Below are 27,685 nucleotides of genomic sequence, written 5' to 3' on the forward strand. Positions count from 1 at the left end.
TGTCCAGGTGGAACAGGCTTGTACTCCCTGCTGCCCTCGTAACTTCGCTGTGGCGAAGGTGACTGCCAGGTTTTCTTGTTGTACTTGGGATGGGTGTTAGTTTCAGGAGTAACTGGAGGGTTTGTTTCCTGAATCATCTTCTTGTGAGCCCATACTCTGTGAAAGGGACAGCAAAGCGGTTTGTTTATGGTTGGCTTTGTCACGGGGTTCCCCATCCCCAAACCAGCATACCAGCTGCTCATCCTGTCCCTCCCAGAGGAAAGTCACCCTGGAAACAATGAGAGCAGGCAGCTCAGGAGTCTCCGTAAGCACACTTCAGGCCGTCACTAAAAATGTCTGAGCAAATATTTCTCTGTAAGCTTGATAATGGTTTTCAAGAACAATGGGCAACCAAATATTTAATAATCTGAAACCCAGTTATCATGCTTGATGTAGCGGTATCCCTGTCTATACACAGTCTGCTTTTTTAATGAGAGAATCCCACTCACCTTTTGCACGAACTGGGGATTCACTGTGATCTCCTGGTCCATGGCCTTCAGTCTCTCATCCAGCTCTATGCACTTTAGCATCTACATGACACGCAAGTTGGAACACAATTAGCAGGTGGGCCTGGGTCAATTTCATCCTTTTTAATCTTTTGGCAGTTCTGGGGATCAAACCCAGGACTTCACACATAGCAGGCAAGTACTCTACCACTAAGTCACATCCTTAGCCCAATTCTATCTTTTTTTTAAGAAATATTTTTTAGGTGTAGTTGGACACAATATGTTTATTCACTTATATGTGGTGCTGAGGATGGAACCCAGGGCCTCATATGTGCTAAGCAAGTGCTCTACTGCTGAGCCACAACCCCTGTGAACCAAATTCCATCTTTGTAACCGCAGGTGTTAATGTGGGTGCCAAAGCTTCACAATCCCTGATCTGAAAAGTCTAAAAGGTTTTAGAGTCAGAATGTTTTGGATTCAGAAAGTTAGCATAGTACAAGTACAATGTACCTAATACTCCAGGAAGGGTCAAAGCAGCACTTGTAGATAAACAAGTATTGCTTTTAGGTTTCTGTATTTCACAGAGGCTCAATCATTTCCCTACTCAGATGTTCAGAAACAGACTCTATCCTGGACTCTGTTTCTGACCAGTTGTTTGCTGATCATCTCATCATGGAAACAAAACTACCTTGTAAATGACAACTGGGTACAGACAAAATTGTACTGGATCCTTCAAGTGTTTTTTGAGTTCAATAAGCTTTGGTGAGCTAGTGGGGAAATCTAAACTCACTAAGCCCACTATTTGTTTACAGCCCAACAATCTTAAAAAAATTTTTCATTTTTGTTTTTTTGGTACTGGGGATTAAACCCAGTGGTGCTTAACCATTGAGCCACATCCCCAGCCCCTTTTATGTTTTATTTTGAGACAGGGTCTAAGTTGCTTAGGGCCTTGCTAAAATTGCTGAGTTGGTCTCAAACTTGAAATCCTCCTGCCTCAACTTCCCAAGTCACTGGGACTATAGGTATATTTCACCGTGCCCATCTTAAAAGAGTTTTAAGCAGCCCATTTTTTTTTTTTTAAGAGAGAGAGAGAGAGAGAGAGAGAGAAATTTTTTAATATTTACTTTTCAGTTTTTGGTGGACACAACATCTTTATTTTATTTTATGTGGTGCTGAGGATCGAACCCAGCGCCCCGCGCATGCCTGGCGAGCGCGCTACCGCTTGAGCCGCATCCCCAGCCCCTTAAGCAGCCCATTTTGAAATTAAACCTACTTTTTTATATCCCCAGCTCTTTTTAAATTTTTTATTTTTTGTAGCACTGGAGATCAAACTCAGGACCTTGCAGATGGTAGGTAAGTGCTCTACTGCTGAGCTATACCCTCAGCCCTCCTTTTAAATTTTGAGTCAAAGTCTTGCTAAATTGCTCAGTCTGGTCTCAAATTTTCCATCCTCCTGTCTCATCCTCCCAAGTTCCTGGGATTACAAGTGTATTCTACCATACCCAGTTTGAAATGAACTTTCTAGGAAGTAAGTGTTTAGGCTGGGAACTTCCAGTATAGCACCTCAATCTCAAAAACCCCCAACCTAGTATATAATGTTTACCTCTTGATCGATGTTATGAAGCATGGCTGGGTTATTGTATTTTTCAGGATTATCATGGAAACTGACCATACCATCCTTCTGATTAATACTTGCAAAAATTTCACCATCTTCTATCTGTAGAAAAAGAAATCAGGAAGTAGTTTATACCTCAGCACTACATGAATATATAGTCATAGAATATAACCATGGCACAGAAAGCAATATGTAAACAAACTTGCATGTGTTCTATAATTCTTTTCTTACTTTTTGAGATGTAAGTTGCCCAGGCTGACCTTGACCTGCAATCCTCCTGCTTCAGCTTCCCAAGTAGCTGGGATTATAGGTGTGTGCCACTACACCTGGCTGTATATCTATTTAAAGTACCATCTGTTTAATAAGTGTTAACTGAATCCCTACTATATGCTAGGTACTATTACAGAAACTAAGGGTTGGAAAACTAACATATACAAATACAAAATCCCACCCTTGCACTTTTAAAGAATTGAGGTAAAATGCACATATTCAATCATTTTTAAATGAACAATTCAGTGGCATTTAGTACATTCAAAATGTCATGTGCAACTACTATCTAGTTCTAAAACATTTGTATCATCCTGGAAGGCTATCCTGTACTTATGAGCAGCTCTTCCCATCCCCGTCTCCCTTCCAGTCCCTGTTGGTCACTAATTTGCTTTCTGTATCAGTGAACTTGCCTGTCCTGGACATTTCCTAGAACTGGTATTATGTGCTCTGTGATCTCTTCTATATGGCTTCACTTGGCATAATGCTGTCAAAGTGCCCTTGCAATTTTTTCTTTTTTGTGGTGCTGGGCCTCACACATGCCAGACAAGTACTCTACCACTGAGATATAACCCTAGTCCTGTCCTTTTTTTTTTTTTTTTTTAGGTACCTTGCTTTTATTTAATTAACTTTTTTATGTGGTGTTGAGGCTGGAATGCAGCGCCTCACATATTCTAGGCAAATGCTCTACCACTAAACTACAACCGCAGCCCCTTGCCCTTGCATTTTAAAATAAGATATAACTTATATTATTGCTGCATTTTATTTATTTATTTTTTAAGAGAAGGGTTTACTATGTTGCCTAGGTTGGCTTGAACTTATGATTCCCCCACCTCATCTTCCCAAATAGCTGGAATTACAGGTGTGCATCACTACACCTGGCTTGCTGCTATATGTTAAGAAGTGAAGCTCTAACATATTTTTGTTTCACCCAGTGGAAATTGTTTTCTAATTCTTCAGGAAAATTTTTCTATCATTTTTGAGTCAAAGACAGCTTCAAGGTCTATGCTCTTTATTTGCATCAGAGACTGGGAATTTGATTGAGCCACATCTTGACCATGAAGTTAAAAAGTCAGAAGAAAACAAAAATTCCTAACAGGTATTTTTATTCCTAACAAATTGCTCCACGGTGTCATGATGATTGGTTCATCTGTTAGTGGTGAAACTGAGCTGTCTACACTGGCCCTCTCCTTTTCTAGCCTTGGAGGGCACAGAGACTATATAATGAAATAGCAGTATTAAATAGAATGCAGAGAACCCTGTGGCCGTGGAAAGCTGCTTCCTTAAAGAGTGGATGTATTCACAATAACCAGAATGGGAAACTACCTAAATATCCACGTAATTCCAATGGAAGATATATCCCAAAAGTGGAACGCTTCAGCTGAAAACACACCAACCACAACTACAGGCATCATGAATGACTCAGTGCTAAGCAAAACTAAACAAAACAAGGAAAGCCAGACCCCATAAAAACATACTATATGCTTCCTTTTATAAGAGTTCACACAAACATAACTAATAGGGTGTCAGAAATCAGGACACTAAGCCAGGCCCAGCGGTGCTCCAGTAATCCCAGTGACTCAGGAGGCCGAGGCAGAAGGATTGCTAACTCAAAGCCAGCCTCAGCAACTTAGTGAGGCCCTAAGCAACTTAGCAAGACCCCGCCTCTAAATAAAATACAAGAAAGGGCTGGGGATGTGGCTCTGTGGTTAGCGCTCCTAGGTTTCATCTATGACACAAAAATAAAAGCAAAAAAATCTCAGTACAACAATGGCCTTTCCAGCCAGGGGAAAGCTGGATGCAGGCGGGAGGGCTATTTCCAGGAGCTGGTCATGTGCTGCTCCTTCACTGTATTGTTGGCACAGACATCTTCACTTTGTGGAAATGTGTTTGGCTACATATTTACTTAAGGGTACTTTTCTCTATGTGTGCTTTATTCCAATGAAACGTTTACTTAAAAAAAACAAAAACAAAAACAAAAACAAAAAACCCTGCCCTCACAGACCCCAGGGTACAATTTCCCAAGCCTGGTAAAACTGAGATTTTGCTCAAGTAAGTCTTTGTTATCTGTGGAGATGTCCTTGCAGTATAGAGTGTTTAGCAGCATCCCTGGCCTCCACCCACAAGATGCCAGTAATAACCACACTCAACCAAAAACATCTCCAAGGCTGGAGTCGGAGCTCAATGATAGAGCACTTGCCTAGCATGCATAAGGCCCTGGATTTGATCCCCAGCACACATGGACAAATCTCTCCAGCAGATAAAATCAACCTTGGCAGAGAAGCACTGATGCAGTCTGTCAGGATGGTCCAGCAGTGTTCAAAACCCAGCCCCTCCTCTGTCCTCACAGTGTTTTACTAGCCGATGCCTCTTGGCTAGTATCACAATCATGCATCTATTTCTACCACCAAAGAGAGGGTTTTTTTTTTTTTTTTTTGGGAAACAGGCTATAAGCTCACTCATCCTGTGTAACCCTGTGGGTTGGTGAAGGGGCACCGAGAAGATACTCTAAGGCTGGCCGTCAGACAGGCTTTGCTTTGTTTGAGGTGTATGCACATTTTGAGAAATTAGGTTGAACAAGAACAAAAACAAAACAACAACCCTAGAACACTTGTAAATTGAACTACTGAAATAAAATACTCCGTTACCACAAGGAAAAGTAGTTTTAATATTTTTAATCCTGAAATCATAGAGATTATAGAAAGATTTGCCTGCTTTGGCCTGTGGACCCAGGTTTGTATTTAGTGAACCAAAATCAGATCAGAGCTATGTAATTATATAACGGGTAGGTTACTGTATTACCAACTTGGTATGTTAGTTAGCACAGACATTCATCCCTACCGGAAGTGGTTCTGTGGTTGAGGTGGGAGAAAGTGGGGGAAATGCAAGTGGGAAGTGCTAAGGAGAGGGTGTCAGTGTGTGTCCTAGCATCTTTATGTTAGTTGTTAGTGGTACTCAAGGTGCAGTCACAGACTAGCACTGGCCCACAAGGTAAGGGACTTGAGTCAGGATGTAAGTCACCAATGTCACTATGCACCTTTTCTTGATGCTATAGTGGTGTCTTGACATACGCACTGTTGCAAACTTGAGATCTCATTGCGGACCAGCAGAGAGAAACACTACTGTTTGCTTCTTTGTATATCTTGAATATTTCATGGGTATTTTAAATGAGGTTTACAGTCTGATAATGAAAATATGTAAATATGACAAACAAGGAGCACAAGTAGGACACAGCCATTGTGCTCATTACTCAAGCCACTAAAACTATGGTTCTGAATGCTCTCCAAGGGTCCATCATGATTAAAGCCTTGGTCTAGGGCAGTGCTACTGGGAGGTGACAGAACCCCTTAGCAGGTGGAGCCTAGTGGGAGGTTCTTGAGGTTGTGCCCCTGAAAAGAACTGAGGGATCCTGGTCTCTTTCTCTCTGCTTAGGTTCTCTGGATCTTTGATCTTGGATCTGAAATGCCAAAACTGTGAGCTAAATAAACTTTCTCTCTCTCTTTTTTTTAGTGCTGGGGATTGAACCCAGGGCCTTATGAATGCAAAGCAACCACTCTACCAACTAAGCTAAATCCCCAGCCCCAAACCTTATCTCTTTATACAGTTACTTGCCTCAGGTAAAGCTGATTAATACTACTATGGTTGGAAAATCCTACAAACTGTAAGGAAATAGATCCAAGACCAGAGTGTCAACTGTGGTTAACTCTGGGTATTTCCCCCTTTCTCCTTTTTAATTTTTTTTTTCCATGATGAACATCCATTACTTTTATAACAACAAAAGTCCCCTGATTGACTTTTTAAAAACTGAAAACACTTACCATGTGTAGAACATATTTTTCTGCCTCCTGAGGTCCAGATAACTGCACACGACTTGCCATATCTTGTAATGATAGTGTTAAAAATGTCTGAAAGTCAGAAGTAGAATCAATCACAGGTAGAAACCATAGAAGAAAGATATTTTACCAAATGTGTACACAGTTCTTTCCATTGCTGTACAGATACACACATGGCCCTTTTACCAAACAGTAAGAAAAAGGTCAAACTTTCAAAAGCCCATAAAAAGAAAAGACTGTGCAAAATAAAGAGGAAATGAAAGAGTTGTGTGCAAGAACGCTCAGTCACTTACCTGTAGAAAAACTTAAAAGAAAACTACACCAAGATTCCATTTTCATCTCAGAAAGCTCTGAAGTCTGATAACACTGCACTGGTACAGGTATGAGGAACCAGGCCCACCATGTGAGCCGGCAGGAATGTAAAGAAGTACAATTTGATAAAAGACGAGTCAGCAGCACCCTGTAGGTGACTAGTGCACAGATACTCTGACCTAGTAATTTCACTTTTAGAAATGCATCCTAGGCATACTTTCCTATTTGCATGAAATAACATGTGGTCAAGACACATATATGTGCACTGTAATGGTGTTTACTATAGCCAAATACAGGAAAACACTTCAGTGTCCACAGAGGACAAGTTAAATAAAGAACAGCACAGCCATGCAAATGGATTACTATGCAGTAGTGAAAAAGAAAAGTGACGACACCTTTTATGAACTATAAAGGAATCCAGGATATACACATTGTTAAACAGCAAAAAGGAAAATGTTCAACAGTGTATATGGCATGCCAACATCTGTGTAAATAAAGGCAAAGACTGTATACATGTATGTGCATGTGTTTTCATGTACACACATAGATCATCTCCAGAAAGATGCCCAAGAGACTCACTGGGTAAAACTGGGTTACTTCTGGGGAAAGAGTAAGGGTGTCTAGGGGTACAGAAACAAAATGGAGATCTTTATATCTTCTGAATTTTGACAATCAATGTATTACTTATTAAATAAAATAAAATTGAAAAGCTCACATTCATCCTCCAAAATTCAAAGCTAAAACTATTAAAAAAGGGCTAGGGATGTGGCTCGAGCGATAGCGCGCTTGCCTGGCATGCGTGCAGCCCGGGTTCAATCCTCAGCACCACATACCAACAAAGATGTTGTGTCCACCGAAAACTAAAAAATAAATATAAAAAAAAATTAAAAAAAAAACTATTAAAAAAACAGAAGAGTCAAGCAAACAGAGGAAGGACCACACACTGGTGAAAAGCGAAGGACACCACTGTTTACTGCTGCTCTGCTTGGGACCTGATGAAAATGCTCCTTTTCAGGAAGAAACTAAAAGAGCTCCTTTTTTCAATGGCAGCTGGCAACATTTATAACAATGGCATTTTCAGAGCTGGGCATGTTAAAACTCTCATCACGAACTTTTACTTTTACTTTTTCTGGCAGCGCTGAGGATGGGATCCAGGGCCTCACACATGCTAGGCAAGTGCTCTGTCAGAGCCACACACCCCACATGAATACTCTTGATATGTCAATGACAAAAATATCTATTTAATTTGGAAGACAGCACACAAGAAAGTGAAATTATTGCTAATTTTAAGAAATACATATTTAGCTTAAAACAAACAAGGACTCAAAAAGTGAATATTTCTAAAATACATAAAGTCATTTTTTCCTATTTCAAAATAAATAGCAGCTTCTATATGAATGCTCATCAACAGGGGACTGGCTAAATAAATTATGAACCACTTACATAAGGAACTACTATGTATGGACCACTGTGATACAGACTTAGGTTACCATGGAAAAGGGTTTATGATATACTGAACAGAAAGAACAGGGTAGAAAACAGCACAGAGTATGATCCCAACTACATATAACTTAGAGTGTCTACACATACACACAGCAATGGAGAAGCAATAGGAATCCAGAAAAATATCCACAGACACATTAACATGGAGCAATCTCTTAGCATCAGAGTGGCAGATTAAACTTCCATTTGATAAACCTTTTGTCCCTAGCTTCCCTTCACTGGCAGAGCCATGAGACACATTTTCTATCACCAACAGTGACACACAGTCTACCTGTTGAGATGTCTCAGCTTTTGACTTTCTGATTTTGTAGTAAGAAGGAAGTTATACGTGACTGAAAATCCTTTGCTGTTTCCCCTTCTATTATTCTGCCATGGACCTGATGCCCAAAGTGTAGCAGCACCACCAGAGATTCACCCCTTGCATTAGGACACTGTCCCTGCCTACCACGTTTTGTGGTGGACACCCACTACATCCCCTGGCAGTGCTCACAAGCCCAGCATGCCACAATCCACTATGAGTCTGCACCGAAGACCCAGGACACAGTGGATTTCATAAGCCACTGCCCCAGCCCTGGACTGACCGGCTTGAGATTATTCCTATTTGTTTGGTTGAATTTGGTTAAGGATTTTCCTATCCAGAACAGAAAACTGAATTCTACTACACTGACTTCTCAAAGTATAAGCTGCCAACTATTCCGAAAGGATGAACATTGAATTTCACAAGATGCTAAGTGATGATTTCTGCAGCAATGCATGCATATCCCATCTCTTAAGACAGTCTTTTCAAGTCTGTGTGGATTACAACGGTTTTTCTCTGGCTAACAGGTTACCTTTGGTTTTTTATCTTTCTTGAGTTGTTTTCTCTTTCACATTTTTAATTTTCTTCTCACAAATTAACTTTTGACAAATTCTCTGCTGATTTCTGTATGTCAGGAGGCTATGGTTTCTCTAAAATATTCAGAGGAAATTTCTCCTCTTGTTCGGTGGTCACCTAGCCAACTCCTTCCTTTTCACAGCAGGAGGCTTTGTCCTTGCGTAGCCTGCCCACCTCCACTACTACCCCACAGTGCCACTCTTCTTCACTCACTTTATGGAGTGAGTCACCTTCCTCAGGTCCTCACATAAGCAAATCCATCATCCTTTCCCACTGCTGGGCATCCTGGCAACAAACAGCTCAGAGTCTTGCTCCTGTGCTTCCTCCCCACTATGACCACTGCTAACTCCATGAGGGAAGGGCACAAGAACAGGGTCACCATGTTCTCACCAGCTGTGATCTGATGCAGTCCTGAACAGACCCTTCACCAGAAAAAAAGCAACATGCTATCTGCTTAAGCTAATCTTAGTGGGATTCCTATTATATGCTGCACATGCCTTTTTAACACAGAGGATTTTACTTTATACCTTTATGTACTGCTTGAACCCTTAATAATAAGCTTATTTTCTTTTCTTTTTGAGACAAGTCTCACTGTTGCCCAGGTTGGCTTGGACTTCTGGGCTCAAGTGATCCTTCCAAGTAGCAGGGATTACAGGCATATACCTCTGTGCACAGTGCATAATTTTTATTATTATGAACCATATGGTAATTTTCATCTCAAAAATAAAAATTATATAATTTCCTTAAATTCTAGAATTCAACTACACATACATGGCTCACTCAACTCTGGACTACATGGTAATGTCAGAGTTGCAGTATGTAAACATAAAAGTTCAGCACAGATCAGGCTGGCCTGAGAGGTTCCAAGGCTAGCCATCACTAGCACCCCACAATCTGCCAATCTGGAACTGGCGACCCCACCAAGGCTACTTTCTCTGCCTCCCAATGTAGCCATATCGCCTACCTTTCTTCCTCTTCACCTGCTCCTCTTCTCAAATACCCTGCTCTAGCCCTGAAAAGACCAAAAGGTATCAATCAAACTCTAAGAACCCAGTCACAACAGAGATCTCTTTTAGTATAGATATCCTGTCATACTTTATCCCTGAATCTGCTTCCTCAGTGCTGAAAAGAAAAGAGAAGAGAACAAGGCCCTGGGGAGTCAGGAGATAGCATCCAAGGGAGATGCTCGCCTCACCTTTGTTAGCCTCTGAATGTTCTTCTTATAGAGAGAAGATAAACATTGCTTCACCAGTCCCATGTTGTTATCGCGGGTGAAAGTTTCACTGTGCTTGTTCACCAGGTTTCGGAGTTCTGAAGGGTTATTAGTTGAATAAACTTGTGCTAACTCATGGTATGCATTACTAAGAGGCTAAAGGTTTGAAGGTAGGGGAAAAAAATCAGATTAAAGCTTTAGAGAACTTAAAAGTTTTATAGGAGGCAAAAAACAAACTAACCAACCTATGGCACCATGTTTTGAGCAAATATACTCCACATTATTCCTAATAAACTACAATTTATCCAAAGCAAATGCCTGTTTTTTAAGACCAAGGATAGAAATTCACTGTGAAGTAATTTATTAATAACACTTCATAGCACAGAGCAAGTAACTGCAAAGCAGGAGAAAGCCCACAGAATTTAGTGAAGATACACATCTTTATTTCTTCACTGTTTCTTCCTATGGATAATCTATGCTGGGAAGAAAGAAGGCAAAAATGCCATCATTCCCAGCCCTCTCTGCACACACATCACCATGTACAATGGGACAATCTGCCACTCCTATTAAGAAGCTGGAGCAGAAGTCCAGAGAATGTGGAATGGTCCTGAAGAACACTTATTTGACAGGAAGAAAGCTGGATTCAAATCCACCTCTCTGATCTGAAGTCTGTTTTTTTTTCACCATTCATGATATCATCATCAGTAAGTTTTTAATTCTTGTGACTGATACAATTGAGCCATGAAGACGTCATTTTATAAGGGCATTTCTTCTAAAACAGGCCTCCTCAGAGTTTCTCACAGTGATCTGAGCAGGGCTGTCATCGACCTATCTTGCATATCATTCTTCTGTGGGAGTCCAGGGAGCACCTTCAGCCACCCCCTCCTACTCTCTTGCCTGTAACCAAGCAGCTAGAGCCCTGAGAACCTCAAAAGGGCTCTTAGGCAAAGGACACTTTGCTGGCTATCTTCAATAAACCAGCAAGAAAATCTCAGCAGGAAGATTTTCAGATTTACTTCCTTAAAATTTTGAGTTTTATATGAGGACTGTAATCTCATAACCCTTTGGAACTGCTCAATTAAAAAAAATGCGAACAACCAACAATAAAAAAAAAAAATGCATTTAAACAAAAACCAATGGTCTATTTTTTTAAAACATTGCCCTAAAGTGGGTTATCACAGAAAACCACAACAAGAGTGCAGTGGGCAGAGCTTATAACCTTCATCTAGGGGCTCTGGTAAGATATACAAACACGTGAGCAGGTGGAAGTTCAATCAGATCAGTACTGCCTGTTCAGTATTATGGTCAAAATGGAATAAAGAAATGGAACTAGCAAAACAATATAGCCATAAGCAGCCAGAGTGAAGGTTTGGGAATAGGTTTCTGAGAAACATTCTAAGCTAACCAGGCACACTATGTATAAGCATTGAAACAGTGATTCTGACTGAATTGAGCTCCTGGGCTCCCACGGACACTTAATAAATATCTGCTAATCTGAAGCTGCTAGGAGAGCTAGATCACTATAAAAATCTCGGAACTGTATCCGTACTAATTCTTTATGTACTTATGAACATGTCACATAAGAAAATGTTTTATTTTAAAAACTCACCTTAATGAATCTACCCACAATCTGAGACGTGTATTTCGGTAGCTGCTGTACTTTGCCGAGTAATATCAAAGACACTAGAATATATTTTTTATATGATTCCAACATGATATGACTGACTGCCATGGCAGGAGTAGTTATAGCCTGAGCAAGAGAAAAACGTGAAAAGAGAGCACACCACAGTGGTAATAGCACCTCACTACATTTATCACTTTTAAAACAAGACTTATATTAAATGTCCTATTAATGCTTTCTTTTTTTTTTTTTTTTTTTTGGTACTGGAGATTAAACCCCGGGGCACTTAAACACTGAGCCACATCCCTAGCCCTTTTTTATATTTTTTAAATTTAGAGACAGGGTCTTACTGAGTTGCTGAGGCTGACTTTGAAATCTCGATCTACTGCCTCAGCCTCCTACATCACTGGGATTACAGGCATGCGCCACGGCATCTGGCCTATTATTGCTTTTCATAAAAGTTTTGTTGAGGTATAATTCGCATAGTATAAATTTTACCCCTGTAAAGCACACAATTCAGTGATTTCCAGTATATTCATTATGTTGCAAAATTATCACCAGTACCTAATTTCAGAATACTTTTACCACCTCAAAATGAACCCTCATACTCATTAGCAGTCATTTCCCATTCTCTCCTCCCCACAAGCCCAGGCAAACACTACTCTTTTTCCATCTCTATAGATTTGCCTATTCTGGACACTCAGATAAATGGCATAATACAGTATATGGTCTATTGTGACCGGCTTAACAATGTTTTCACATTTCAAAGTTCATCCATCTTCTAGCACTGTAAGTACTTTACACCATAGTTGAATAACATTCTACTTTGTAGATACGCAGTACACTCAGTACGCCTTTCCTCAGTTGATGAGCTTTTGGGTTGTTTCCAACCTTTTGGAATGAACAATGCTGCTATGACTATCAGTGGGCGTGTTTTGTGTGTACATGTCTTCTTTTCTCTTGGATATATTCTTAGGAGTGAAATTGCTGGGTCACATGATTAACTATGTTTAACGTTTTTAACTTTTTTGTGGTGCTGGAGAGATGGAACCCAGGGCTTCACACAAGGTATGCAAAGCACTCCAAAAGTAACTGCATACTCTGCAATCCTTTCAGCAGTTATGAGGGTTCAGGATTTTCCACCTCCTGTCAACACTTGTTATTGGCTGCCTTTTAAATATTAGCCAACCTAGTGGTATGAACTAGTATCAAAACTAGTTTGAATCTGCATTTCCTTCCTGACTAATGACAATGAGCGTCTTTTCATGAGCTTATTGGCCATTTGTGTATTGAAATGTCTATTGAAATTCATTGTCCAGCAAGTGCAGTAATGCACACCTGTAATCCCAGTGACTCGGGATGCTGAGGCAAGAGGATTTCAAGTTTAAGGTCAGCCTCAGCAGCAATCAATGAGGTCCTAAGCAACTTAGTGAGACCATGTCTCAAAATAAAAAAATAAAAAGGGCTGGGGATGAAGCCCAGTGGTAAATAAAGTGCCCCTGTCCCCGAGTTCAATCCCCAGTACCAAAAAAAAAAAAAAAAAAATCAATGTCCTTTTAAATTTTGGTCTTTTAATTTTGAGTTGCAAGGTCTTTGGATACTCTGGATGTAAAACCCTTATCAGAAATGTGATTTGCAGGGCTGGGGTTGTGGCTCAGCAGTAGAGCGCTCGCCTAGCACATCTAAGGCCCTAGGTTCGATCCTCAGCACCACATAAAAATAAAATAAAGATATTGTGTCCAACTACAACTAAAAAAAATTTTTTTTAAAAAGTGATTTGCAAAGGTTTGTCCCAATCTATGGCTGCCTTTTCATTTCAGTTGGTTTTATGAAGGCTAATAAGCTTGACAACTAACACAACCAAATCAGCCCCAATCTTCCAAATCAAAACTGGCACCTCTGAGCCAGACTGTAAGGTCCTCTCAGAAACACTCATTTCAGTGCATGAAGACACATACAACAATTCCTACTGCAATACTGTTTTAGTTGTAAGATATTAGACTCCACTTAGCTTTACATTGGTCGAGACAAGTAAGCTAGTCAGTCAAAGGTGCTATATGAGGAAAGGAAATAACACTACTTTTTGCTTTGTATGATGCTAAATGATCTGAATTTTTTGAAAAATAATTCTTCTTTTGGAATTTCTTAAAAATATAAAAAAATCTTTATAACTTTCCAAAATACCATCTATGGCTATATGCATATCATTAAAACAGGGTTGCATAAAGAATTCTAACACTAGACAATGATTGTCATTAGGTCAAAATCAGGGAGTAAGTATATTTTTAGGTAAAAGGGTTATATGTATATGCATCAAAATTTTAAAACCATTTTATCTATTTGATCATTTTATTTATTTATTGAGGTACCAGGGATTGAATGCAGGGGGCACTCAACTACTGAGTCATATCCCCAGCCCTGTCCTGTACTTTATTTAGAGACAGGTCTGAGTTGCTTAGCACCTCGCTTTTGCTGAGGCTAGCTTTGAACTCACAATCCTCCTGCCTCAGCCTCCGGAGTCACTGGGATTACAGGTATTTGCCACCACACCGGGCCGTTTTAGCTATCTGAGACACAAATATTTTCTTAGTGCATTACACGCATTCCTGTCTTTTTAAAGCTTACATTATCTTGACATTCATGTCTGCTTGCGAGGTACTATCTGGGACAGTAATATAAAAATGCAGCCAATGACTATGAAGTATGTTTGTTTTTTTTGTTTTTGTAGTATTGGGGATGGAACTCAGGGCTTCATATATGCTAGGTAAGCACTCTTCCATTGAGCCACATCCCTAGTCCTGAAGTATGTTTTTGCCATTTTAAAAATTTTTAGCCTTAAAATGAACATACCACAATTATTTAACCCAACTAGATGTATCCTTTAGTAACATGTTCCTGACTGCCACACCTCATGGTGACTCTCCTCAGGCTCCTTCAGCAGGGCTCATTAACAACTCCCTACAGCACTATCTAGAGACCCGGACATGTACACGAGTGCATTACAAGCCATCATTCCAACTAAACTAAGCTCTTTGAAGGCTTAAACTGTTCTTAATACATGCTATGCATTAAATAGATACTTACAAATATCTAATTTATCTTAGAACACTGGTATTAATCAATATTGTGTATCTTTATCAGTCCTTGAGTAAACCTCCAAAATATTCTACCAAGCTTTGTATTATCTCAATGGCACAGACCAGTGGCCATTACACAGACACATATAAGGGTGGAAAGGACTTTTCACCATGTACTCCTTAATGCTCTTTGAATTTTGAACGATGACAAGAAACAACAAAATACCACATATGTTTTTAGACAAGAAGACATTTTAATTTCTTTCCTTTAAGTAAAGGAAGCTTTAAACGTAAGATATACTATTACTTGCCCCAAATCTGACAGATTATAAGTGTTAAAGCCTAGATTAGTGTTTCTTCTACACTGCCACGGCTCTTCATCTTACGCTTGGGCAAGTCACCACTGTTTACATGCCCAGAGGAACAGTCTTTGAAAGGACCTCCCCCTGAAACTCTGCGGCCCAACCACCAACCCACTCATTTTAGAAAACAAAGCAGGTACTTCTTTAATCACCCAAGTTCAAAACCACCTCAGGGACAAGGAGAGATGATTACCTGTTCATAAAAGTACAGTGCTCTTTCAAAGTTCTTCAGCCCAGTATAGATCATCCCTCCATAATAATAGTAACATAAAAAGTGTTTTGCATCATAGGCTCCGTTCTCTTTACAGATATCCATCATGTCCACGTCAAGATATGGAAGGGCAGGTTTAAAGCACTTTGCCAGCAAACAAAGCTGTGAAAAAATTTATATTAAATCATCATTTTAACTTTACTTTGGCAAGCTATAGCAAGAGGAAATTTACAGATTTCATAAATTTCAAGAAAATGTTATATATCACATTATTCCATTTTCCTAACCATTCAGAATAAAGTAACATTTCTTCATATTAAAAAAATAACCAGTAGGGCATGCCATAGATAAAATGATTGAGAACTCCATAATACAGCTCCATTATCCTTTAACCCACCTACCACCCATCTGTTTACAGATGGGCAAACAAGTGTGTCCTTGTTAAATTCACTGAACTAGTAAAACAGATCATAAAAACACAAAAATCAAAGTCTTTTTTTCAATTAATCCTTCAGGAAAGTATAGGAAATTGTGCAGGTCAAGAAAGCAAGAAAATGGGGCTGGGGTTGTGGCTCAGTGGTAGAGCGTTCGCTTATTAACACGTGTGAGGTGCTGGGTTTGATCCTTAACACCACATAAAAATAAACAAATAGGGGCTGGGGATGTGGCTCAAGCGGTAGCGCGCTCGCCTGGCATGCGTGCGGCCCGGGTTCGATCCTCAGCACCACATACCAACAAAGATGTTGTGTCCGCCGAGAACTAAAAAATAAATATTAAAAATTCTCTCTCTCTCTCTCTCTCCTTTCTCACTCTCTCTTTAAAAAAAAATAAAATAAAATAAACAAATAAATAAAATAAAGGTATTGTGTCCAATATAACTAAAAGAAAAAAAAAAAAAGAAAGCAAGCACATAGGAAAGTTCTATATCTAGACAATGGGGGCATGGTATAGACATCTGTACACGCATTGAGCTGTACACTATTTTTTTTTTTCCCCAATACTGAGAATTAAACAAAGGGCCTTGGGCATGCTAGTCAAGTGCTACCATGGATCCACATCCCAGCCCTTTTTATTTTTTTAAAGCAGAGTCTCACTAAGATATCTAGACTAGCCTCAAGCCTGGAATACTACTTCAGCTTTCCAAGTAGTTGGGATTATAAGGAAGTGCCACCATGCCTGACTTTGTACACAAAATCTGTGCTTTATTATATACTATATCTCAATCACAAAAATTCTTATTTATATATATATATATATATATATATATGTGTGTGTGTGTGTGTGTGTGTGTGTGTGTGTGTGTATATATATATATATATACACAAATTTTCCTTTTTTTGTATTTAAATATTACAACCACCAGGTATGGTGGTGCATGCCTGTAATCCCAGGGTTTGGGAGGCTGAGGCAGGAGGATCATGAGTTCAAAGCCAGCCTCAGCAAAAGAGAGGTGCTAAGCAATTCAGTGAAACCCTATCTCTAAACAGACTACAAAATGAATGAATGTATGAATAAATAAATATTACAACCACTGACTACCCTATCTGACCTACAAACTTACTAGCTAAGCTCCATGACTACATTTAAACTTCTACAGCAGAACACAATCTCCATCAAATGACCTTCTACTCCAAGTTGAGCAAACCCATGCAGACTCATAGCACTGACTTGGTGCACTTTCTAGCTGCTTACCTGGCAGAGATCAGCGTGTATTGAGGTCAGCTGGTTTGTATTCATCTGCATCTTGTCTATGGCTTGTTTAAGGATGCCAATTCCTCGCAGGGGCTGTCAGAAATGACATCTCTTTCAGATAAGTTCTCAAAGATGGCAGCACAATGGATCTTATGTTGTCACTTACAAATAAAAAATAACACTAATTGATAGGTTCCTTTAAATAGCAATATGAGGTTTCCATACTCTGTCAGGAAATGTCTGTCCCCATTCAGCCAGAAAACATTTTCTGAAGCTATTTCTTAGAATACTTTGACAATTCAGCACCACCTTTAAGTCAAAAGCTTCCCCCATCTCCAGTGAATATCAATAATAAAAAACAAAGTTACTTTCTTAATAGTTGATTATCTTTACAATAACTAACCAAACAAAAAATTTCCAAATCATTTATAACAGATGAGCATCTAAGCTTAGAAATGTATTTGTGTCTCACTCCACTCAGAATGGCTTGTATTGTATGAATACAAGCAATAATAATTGTTGGCGAGGATGTGGGGGAAACGGTACAGTCATACATTGCTGGTGGAACTGCAAACTGGTGCAACCTCTATGGAAAGCAGTGTGGAAATTCCTCAGAAAAGATGTAATGGAATCACCATTTGACTCAGCTATCCCACTCTGCGATTTATACACAAAGGACTTAAAATCAGCACACACTGATGTGACACAATAGCTAAACTATGGATCCAACCTAGATGCTCTTCAACAGATAAATGGATAAAGAAAATGTGGTACATATACACCATGCAATATTACTCAGCCTTAAAGAATTATGACATCTGTAGGTAAATGGATGGAACTAGCGAATATCATGCTAAGTGAAATAAGCCAATCCCCAAAAAACCAAAGGCCAAATGTTTTCTCTGATAAGCAGATACTGATCCACAGTCTGTGTGTTGGGCGGGGCGGGGGGAGGGGGGAGTAGGGAAGAATGAAGGAACTTTGGATTGTGCAGAGGAAACTAATATCACAAGGTAACAAATGAACTGTTTCTTGCCCTCATTGTATATAAGAAGACCAAGATATTTTTTAAAGGGTTATTTTTTTTTCATATTTTTTAGTTGCTGATAGATCTTTATTTTTTTAATACGTGGTGCTGAGAATCGAACTCAATGCCTCACACATACCAGGCACGGGCGCTACCACTGAGCCATAGCCCTAGCCCCAAGAAGACCAAGTTTTAAGTGAGGTACAATCAATCAGTTTCTACACAGATGATATTATAAAATATCTAAATAATTTATATGGCTTTTTCAATAAAGCCTTGGTGACTTTTTTAAACCATCTCTTTCAAACAGTTATTTGGTACTCCTACAGAACTAGTTCTTTCTGTATTCAGCTTCCTCTAAGCCATTAATCTTAAAAGTTCACTTTCAAATAAAAAAGAAACACCCAAATTCTAACTTGTGTCAATACCATAAAAGGTAAAGATCAAAGAACTGTTTCAGGCTAAAGGAGACTAAAGAGATAAAAAAACACAACAACCCATAGGTTGTTATATATATATATAGGACATTGGCTGAAGAGTTGACCACATCTGAACAGGGTCCGTGAATTGTGAGAACATTATAAACATCCATTTCCAGATACTGATCATTTTATCATGGTCTATAAGAGAATGACCTAATTTTTTAGGAAGCACCATTGAAGTAATTATGAGTAACAGAAGTAACAGTAAATCTGCAATTTACTTCCCAATGGTTCAGAAAAATAGAGGGAATAACGGAAAATGCAAGTATAGTAAAATATTAATATTTGGAGGAGCTGGATGAAAAGTACATGAGAATTCTTTGGGTGTTAATAGCTTTCTGTGCGGCAAAAATTATAATTGAAAGTTAAAAGAAAAAATATAACAAACAAAAAATAGCATAAATGCACTAGATTGGTCTTTTCTTTTGTGGTTCTGGGGCTTGAACCCTGGGCCTGACACATGCTGGGCAGGCTCTGCCACCGAACCACAACACCAGTCCAGATTGGTGGTTGTGAAAACAAGGACGACCAACTAGTTGCCTCCCTTGAAGAAGCACATTTCCTGCACCTCTGGCTCATTCTCCACACATAGTGACTGCTGTCCTTACAGCAAAAGCTTGGGGAGCTCTCAAGTAACCACATGTACCTAAGTGTTAAGATGCTGAGCATCAACCTGGTTTCTTAATATTACCTAGCTCACTGTGAAAGTTAGATACACATTATAACAGAGCTATAAATACTTGAATAGCATTTCTTACCTGTTTTCTTTCCACAAGTGCATTTGTTAGCTGATGGCAAAGCCCAGCAACTAGATACAACAATAAAATATTGAAAATATAAATAACTAAAAAGGCAAAACACATTCAACAGAAGATAAAATGTTGGTTAGCTTACAAGTGTCTGTTGCATATCGAATGTGCTCTCCATTACAAGTACTGATGAAAAGCTGAACCTGTGAGAATAATGTTTCAAAGTCAGGAACACTGGGCATAGAAAACTTCACAAACCTAGAATAAAGAAAAAAGAAAGTAATTACCATAATATTTCATAGGGTAAGTATAGAAGCAACTTATGCCTGAAGTCCATCTTACCTCTAATATTCTGTGAAATAAAATAAGGAACAGTATTTTTAAACTTAAGAACTAGAGTCCACAAGATTCTCCTGGCTGGGTTCTTTTGCATAACCAAGATATAGAACCCTGGCACAAACTGGGGTTGCAAAAATATGCTTAAAAAAGAAAAAAATTTCAAAATGAAAAACTCCCCTAATAAGGTCAAACATCAGGTTTTCTAGTACTTGTAGATGAACCAAATATAAACTTAAAAAAAATAAATAAAAACCTTGAAATAAAAATAAATAAATAAAATAAAGATACTGTGTCCATCTATAATTAATAAGAATATTAATATGTGTGTGTATAAATGTATATATAAAAGATTTTCTAAAAAAATGTGCCAGGAACAATTTAATTTGGAGTTCACAATAAGTTGTGATTTCTGTTTTATAAATAAAATATAAAGCTCAGGATCCCACACTTCATAATTGGAAGAATATAGACTCAAATCTAGAACATCAGCCACAAATTCATGGTTCTTTACATGCATCATTATAACTGATATATGGGCTGGGGATATAGTTCAGTTAGTAGAGTGCTTGCCTCACATGTACAAGGCCCAGGGTTCAATCCCCAGCACCACAAATTAAAAAAACAAAAAACTGATATACAATAGTAAAGTACTAAACAGCTTCAAAATGCTTTCATATATATTATCTCACTTTATACATGTGAGTTTATGTGTGTATAAAACATGCATGCTGTCTGCTCTTTCATGTCAATAAGACAACTGCTTTGTCCAGAACATCTATACTAGTACAATGTTCATTAGTAGACTGTCCGGGGTAGAATGGTTGGACATCCAACACAGTGGCTACAGAATGGCTAAACTGTTGCAAAAGCAACTGAAAAACTTAATCTTTCCCTTTATTTGACTTTAATTTAATTTAAATAGCCTGTTATTGCAGAGCAGAGCTCCAGACCCTTCTGTTCTCACAAGGTTTCTGTTCTAAATGCTGCTCCTGACACATACTTCTGTGCCGTGAATAGCAATGTGATGGAGCCAAACCCTCCCTTCAGGTCAATTTCTTCCCAGTTATTTCTACTTTTTCAAATTTTCATGACAACCATGATATCCCAATTCTACTATCAGGTCTAAAGAGTTACAAGAAACTCCAGCTGAAATAAGGTCTATTTAATTTGGTCTTAAATAGCTTAAGTTTGTTTGAAGATCTGTGCCAAGTCAAAAGAAATAAAAATTGATATTTTCATTCAGTGTATTCCACCATGACCCATTCTGTCACTCTTCCTATTTCTTTCCAAGTTAGAAAGTATGGACAATTCTACAGACTACATGAACAGAAGCATTCAGATAAATGCAAACAACAGTGCCTATAATTGGGATGGCCATTTGTTTTTTAAAATAAATTTCCATAATATGTATAAACATAAACGAGAGCCAAAAAATTATAAAACTGAACAAAATATAATAAGTAATGATTAGCTGGAATAAGTAAAATAATTTTAGCTTTGTGAAAGAGCTCAATGCTGTTTACATAACTTACTTTCTAAATGGAAAATAAAAATAAATAAATAAAATAGAGCCAGAAAGTGCAGTGTTCAGTTTTAAAAAGCACAAAATTATAAAAAGAAGATGTCCCTTACAAAACAGCAAGGACACCCAAGGAGTGTTCTTGTACATCCAAAGCCCCTAGTACAGTGTCCAGATGGGATAAGTTCTTCGCAAGGAGTTCCCCGCTCTTGTTGATCAGTTCGCAAAGCTGGGTCATTTGCCCTGCAAAACAGGAACAACACTAGCATTCAATCACAGCACCAACTAGACTAAAGGAATGCTAAGTGCAGACTTTGTACCTCAGAGCCCACAGTGCCCAAAGATGATTTCTTGTGTCTCCCTCCTTTTGGATAAGGACCCAAAAGGACCAAAGGAGTGAAACAACCTGCATGTGACTCAGAACTAGTTAGAAGTTCTCCTATTTCTCTCTAGCCTCCGTAAGTTTCTCCTTTCCTCCAGTGCCTTTTCCAGTCCCCCAACCCAGAAATGTACACATTACTGTCACCACCTCCCACATCTCTCTCTCTGCACCCAAAACTTTCCTTGGTTCCAATCCTTTGTCTCTCCTCTCCCTGCCTTAATTTGGATCCTCATGATTTCTCGTCTGGATTACATCATACATCTTCTAAAGAGTATGTCTGCTTTGATCTTTCTTTCTCCAGTACTCCATACTGGTACTGTCTGATCTTTCTAAAATGAAAATTCAATCAAATTACTCCAATGGCATTAAGAAATCCAAAAGACTGGAAAGAGTATGCTAGGCAGACATAAATATATTCTGTAGCTTGATGGTACAGCACTTACCCAGCGTGTGAGACACTGGGTTTGATTCTCAGCACCACATATAAGTAAATAAAATAAAGGTCTACTGACAACTAAAAAATATATTTAAAAATAAAAAGAAATCCAAATGACTCAGCTTGGCTTATAAAGCTTCTTAAATAATGGGTGCCTGCCACCTTTGCAACCTTGCCTCACATACCTACTCTTTGGTCACAAAAGCCCAGAAAATCATCATTACATGTCCTCTCATCTTTATGCTTCTGCACATGCTATTCTCCAACCCTCTTTGTATCCGCTACCTGACTCATATTCAACATTCAACTACTCAGGCCTTCTCTGGGCCTCCCCCTCCCCCAAGGTGGATGGATATACTACATTGGATATTTGCCCTCTCTGCCCTCTTTCCATCACATGGGATTATGGTGGTTAGGCAATTCAAAGTATCAGGTGGAAGGACTGTTCATTTCTCCAGTTCAGAATACAGTGCCTGCTTAGTAGCCAATCAACAAGCATCTGCTGAATTAGTTACTCTCCTAACTGATCATCACTCTTTCTCCTATATCATAATGATAAGTTTAAACAACTAAGGTACAGAACCTAATTAGGCCTGAATTGGTACTTTAAAGTAAACCTATCAATTTTGATGGTAATCCTGAAGACAGACATCCTGGCAACATTTGGGGGTAGTGGTAGGGATAAGTCCCTGGACATTTTTTCAAAAATATTTATTTTTTAGTTGTAGTTGGACACAATACCTTTATTTTATTTTTATGTAGTGCTGAGGCTCGAACCCAGGGCCTCGCATGTGCTAGGGAGTGCTCTACCGCTGAGCCACAATCTTAGCCCTCCATGGGCATTAACCCCAAGATTCGTCCTTCAATTATTTCTGTACAGTAGTGGGTGATTTTTTTCCCTTATTAAAAGAACATTTAAACAGTATAATACTTTAAATCCAAATGACTGTAGGTAGGTACTTTGATAACTTCTGGGGCTCCTAAACTAAAATACTTTCAAATTTAATTTTTCTTTGAAAACAAAAATAAACATCTGTTGAGATGGAAAAATACAGCTCACCATCGTTTTATTATGGAACTCACTGGTAGTTATGAAAGAGCATCTTCTGGTTAAATAATTTGCCCTTTTAGGGGCTGGGATTGTGGCTCAGCAGTAGAGTACTCACTTAGCATGTGCAAGGAGCTGGGTTCAAGCCTCAGCACCACCAATAAAGAGAGCACTTGCCTAGCACGTGTGAGGCACTGGGCTCGATAAATAAATAAAAGGTATTGTGTCCAACTACAACTAAAATAAATAAATAAATAAAAATAATAATTTGCCCTTTTAAAAATTTACTGTTCAGCCAGGTGTGGTGGCATATGCCTGTAATCCCAGCAACTTGGGAGGCGGAGGCAGAAGGATGGCAAGTTCAGGACAAGCCTCAGGAACATAGTGAGGCTATAAATATATAAAACAAAACATAAAAACACCCACTACTCTAAATACATTCACAATGATTTGAAATACCCAGAAATCAACATTTTAGTCCATTAGTTTTCCTCCAATTAAATAACCAAAGCTGAGGTGACACTTAAAATAAAAGCTAGGTCACTATGAAATCATCAGACATTTAACTAGTGCAGGGTCACTATGCCTGTCAAAAGTGAGTTTAAGTGTCAGAGTGCATGTGAAACGAGTCCAACCAGAGATGCGCCCAGGGAAACTCCCTCTGATCTGAGAGAACTGGAAATGACAACATTTCTTTCACTTCAGGTCCATGTCAGAAAATTCTGAATAAAAGCAGCTGAACAGAAACTTAAACATTTACTACAAAATGAATGTAAGGCACAGAAGCTGTTGGCAGTGAAAAGTTATATTTATCTCTGCCTAGCATACTCTTTCCAAAGCACTGTCTTGCACAGAGAAACTATCAAAGCTTACAGATAAGTGACCTTCCTTGGTTTTTCACAGTCCTCTTCCATTTTGTAAATGAGAAAATTGGCCAGAAAAAAATTAAATGTCTTACCAAGCGACCGAGACAGGATTCCAATATCAATCTTCTAACCACATCACTTCCCAGGAAGTAGAAACTAAGTGTGTTGCAGAAATGAACGATTGGTTTCCTCATTCACAAAAATGGAAGTCTGTACCCGACCTGTGAACCTAATTTCTTTCTTTCTTTCTTTTTTTTTTTTAGTTGTACATGGACACAGTGCCTTTGTTTATTTTTATATGGTGCTGAGGATGGAACCCAGTGCCCCACACATGCTAGGCAAGCGCTCTACCACTGAGCCCCAGCCCCAGCCCCTTAATTTCTTTTAATAATAATGAAAATGAGAGAACTATTATTTACTAAGCACGATTGCAAACCAGAACATTGAAGCCTTATAACAGCAGCAAAACAGCAACCCTGTATTTCCACAAATGGAGATAAAAAGAGATTCAAGGGATTAAAGGTGATTTGTCAGAGGTCACACAGCTTCTAGCACTTACAACTTACAGCTCTGTTTACTGCACCCCATGACAAGCACTGTTCCAAGTGCTTTCACGGTGCTTCTCCACTCGATCTCATAACATCATTATGAAGTAGGGACATATTTTTTATCTTTCAGATGAAGAATATGCAAGTACCGGGTAGTTAAAGGGTCCTTCATAGCTACTAACTTCTCTAATCCTGAGTCAAGTATTCGGCATATTCAGATGATGATTTGCATGAGCCAGTGAGCATGAAAAACAAGGGCAAAATAATCAAGATAACAACTCCACACCATAGAAATGGAGTCCCATCAGCGAGAGCTCCCTTGGCATTCTTTAGGACCAAAATAGGTGCGGAGGCTCCCCAGCTTGCGCCGGCTGGCTGCTGAGAGATCCGCAAAGGCAAGCCTCGGAGCCAAGGAGCCCAGAAAGGACTCGCCTTCTGCCCGCTCCCCGCGGCCTAGTCAAGGGGGCGGCCGGCTGGCGACAAGACGAACAAGGCGCTGCGCCAATCACTGAAAGCAAGGGAAGCCCAACGGGCCAATGGACATTCGGGAAGCCGCCCGGCGGAAGTCACGCCCCCAAACTGTCAAGCGCAGCGCCCGGTGGCAGGGGCCCGGGCCGGGGGGGAGGAAAGGTTCCGGCGGCCCCAGGGAGGTGAGTCTGGCAGGAGGAGACAGCTGGGCTCAAGAACTCGAGAGGGCTGCTTACATTCAGCGGCGCTCGATCCCACTCTGGTCTAAGCGCCACAATCCCAAGTCCGGCCCCCGAGACGAAGCTTGGAACTAAGAGGGCGGTCCCAACCGGCCGCGCTGGCGCCTGAGGATGCAGGCCCATCCCCCGAGGCCCACCCAGGCCCAGCCCCTCGGCCTAAGGCCTCACCTTGAGCCGAGAGTTGTCGGACACTGTTCACGAACTGTTCCAGGGCGGACGCCATGTTTCCCCGCGGGCGGCCCGAGCACCAGAGGCAGCTCGCGCGGGAAAAGGCGGCCGCTCGGGGAGGAGGGGCCGCGGCGATCCACCAGAGGGCCTCCGGAGAGGCCTGACGTCACTTCCCCTGGCTCAAGCACCGCGAGATCTCACCTTGTCGGGAACACGTTACTGTTTCCGTGGAAACGGTTTCTCTCCTCTCGGTGTCCGGAAGTTTCCCTTGCGTCCTTCTGCATTTTTGTGCTGCCGTGGAATCGCTTCCCAAATTAGATGCGAATGGTTGAGAAAGGAAGGAACCAAATTCATAACTAAGCCCGTATTTGTCGGCCCAGAGTTGGCTAGGAATGGCTGTGCGTCTATTTTCACTTGGCCAGCTCCTTTAAGCCCGGCTTAATTTCCACGTCTTCCATGACGAGGGGGTGGGGGCTGGGGCTCAGTGATGGAGCGCTTGCCTGGGAGGTGGGGGGCCCTGGGTTCGATCCTCAGCACCACCTTAAAAAGATTTTTAAAAAAAAGTAATTACAACTAAAAATATTTATTTTTTTTAAAAGCAGACTAGGTTCAAATCCTTTTTCTATCACAGCAGCTGTGTGTGCACATTCTGTACCTTGTTTACCCCACACAACGCCCTGGGGCCTATGAGACACTTAGCGTAGTACCTAGTAGGAGTGAGCAGGATCTTCATTCAAGATATATGTTGAATGAACAGGCTTCCCACCTGGAATTGACCTCTCCCTCCTCCACTTGACTTCAAAAGCATGCTGTTCCTTTCACTTTAAGCAATGGCTTTTTTTTTTTTTTTTTTTTTGTACTGGGGATTGAACTCAGGGTCACTCAACCACTGAGCCACATTCCGTGCCCTATTTTTGTATTTTATTTAGAGACAGGGTCTCACAGAATTGCTCAGCGCCTCACTTTTGCTGAGGCTGGCTTTGAACTCGCGGTCCTCCTGTCTCAGCCTCCCCAGCCTCTGGAATTACAGGCGTGCGCCACCGCACCCTGCCACAATGGCTTTTAACTGGCATGGAGTTTTTTTAGGTCAAACATCTCTCTTGATTTGGTACATAATTGGAACTGAGAAATGCACATGTTAAGACTCCATCCAACGTGTGTTTAATCCAGTACCTACATGGTCAACATGTTGTGCTCGGACACTAGAAATGTACCGGTGAACAAAAAATGGTCTTACTCCTTCTCTCCTGCAGATGATGAATACATAAAGACCCTAGAAAAAAAGGTAGTGTGCCCTGAAGGAATGGAACATGGCTCTATAAGATCGTGCAACAGAGGAAATTGACCAGATCTGGGAACCAAGGGGAAATCTTTCTTAAGATAAAATGGCGCAAATTGACCTCTGAAGAAAGAGGCTTTGGAGAGGATGTAAGACTGTAAAGCAGACAGGGGCCACGTCAAGTAAGCAGTGTTCAAGATAATGGGCTTTTACCTGGGATGATTAAAAAACTACTGGAGGATTTTATAGAAGCAAGTGGCACAATCAGATTACATCTTTAAAAGAGTGGTCTGGCTTCAGTTAGGAAGCTATCGCAGTTGTTGACATGAAATCTGTGTGCCTTGAATGATTGTACCATGAATAACAATAATTGTAACTCTTTAAAGTAGAGATGGAAATAAATTGATGGACTTGAGACATGTTTAGATGAATGACTTTCACACTTGTTCTTCAAGATAGAGATGGCCCTGAATGGCAGCAATTGGTCTTCAATCTTTGATCTCTTGCAGCACACAGACAGATATTTTGATGTATAGGGTTCCTTTCCATGGATATACATGGGTTTTAGTGAAAGCCTAAAACATGGCAGAGAAAGTATTACAATAATTCAAAATAGCCATGACTGTTAAGCAAACTTTTTTTTTTTTTTCAGTGCTGGGGATAGAACCCAGGATCTCACACAAGCTAGGCAGGTCTTCTACCGTTGAGTTACCTAACACCAGCCCCTGTATTATTCGTACTTTGAAGTGAGTTGCCTATTTAGATTGTGGCAGCTGCTTTCAAACCATGACTCCCGTCAGCAGCAGCAGCAGCACCTGGACCTTTTTTGAAAATGCAAATTCTTGGAGTCACTGTAGACCTCCCATATTGAAAACTCTGAAGGTGGTGCCCAGGAATCTGAACTGAATGGCCTTGCCATGATTCTGTAGCACACTGAAATGTGAGAGCCTCTGGATTGAGCCAGCATACAATTTACACTCCCTCCCAAACAGCAAAGAGTAATTCCACCCTTATCTTTTCCTTTCAAGAATAAAGTGAAAGATTTGTGGCTGGAGAGTTAACCTTGAATA

General features: G+C 40.0%; 1 protein-coding gene across 1 annotated transcript; it reads right to left on the minus strand.

Moving 5' to 3' along the window:
* COPS3 (COP9 signalosome subunit 3) lies at positions 1-25,529 on the minus strand. The gene is made up of 12 exons (XM_081270956.1): positions 25,337-25,529; positions 21,295-21,424; positions 19,469-19,581; positions 19,333-19,382; positions 17,066-17,158; positions 15,356-15,535; positions 11,712-11,852; positions 10,085-10,258; positions 6,186-6,272; positions 2,089-2,202; positions 489-569; positions 1-156 (listed from the first exon to the last, which is right to left on the minus strand). The coding sequence occupies exons 1-12, from the start codon at positions 25,389-25,391 to the stop codon at positions 103-105; spliced, it is 1,272 nt and encodes a 423-aa protein (XP_081127082.1). The 5' UTR covers positions 25,392-25,529; the 3' UTR covers positions 1-102.
* Positions 25,530-27,685: the final 2,156 nt, after the last annotated feature.

This window comes from Spermophilus citellus (assembly GCF_964194105.1).
Source record: "Spermophilus citellus genome assembly, chromosome: 17".
Taxonomy (NCBI): domain Eukaryota; kingdom Metazoa; phylum Chordata; class Mammalia; order Rodentia; family Sciuridae; genus Spermophilus; species Spermophilus citellus.

What these genes read in the sequence shown, in the direction of transcription:
- COPS3 (XM_081270956.1), bottom strand. Translation starts at nt 25,391, where the DNA reads ATGGCGTCCGCCCTGGAACAGTTCGTGAACAGTGTCCGACAACTCTCG. An exon ending in CACTTGTGGAAAGAAAACAG is followed by an intron (nt 17,159 to 19,332) that starts GTAAGAAATGCT and finishes CATTTCTGACAG; the next exon opens with CCCCTGCGAGGAATTGGCAT. An exon ending in TTGTGGGTAGATTCATTAAG is followed by an intron (nt 10,259 to 11,711) that starts GTGAGTTTTTAA and finishes TCAAACCTTTAG; the next exon opens with CCTCTTAGTAATGCATACCA.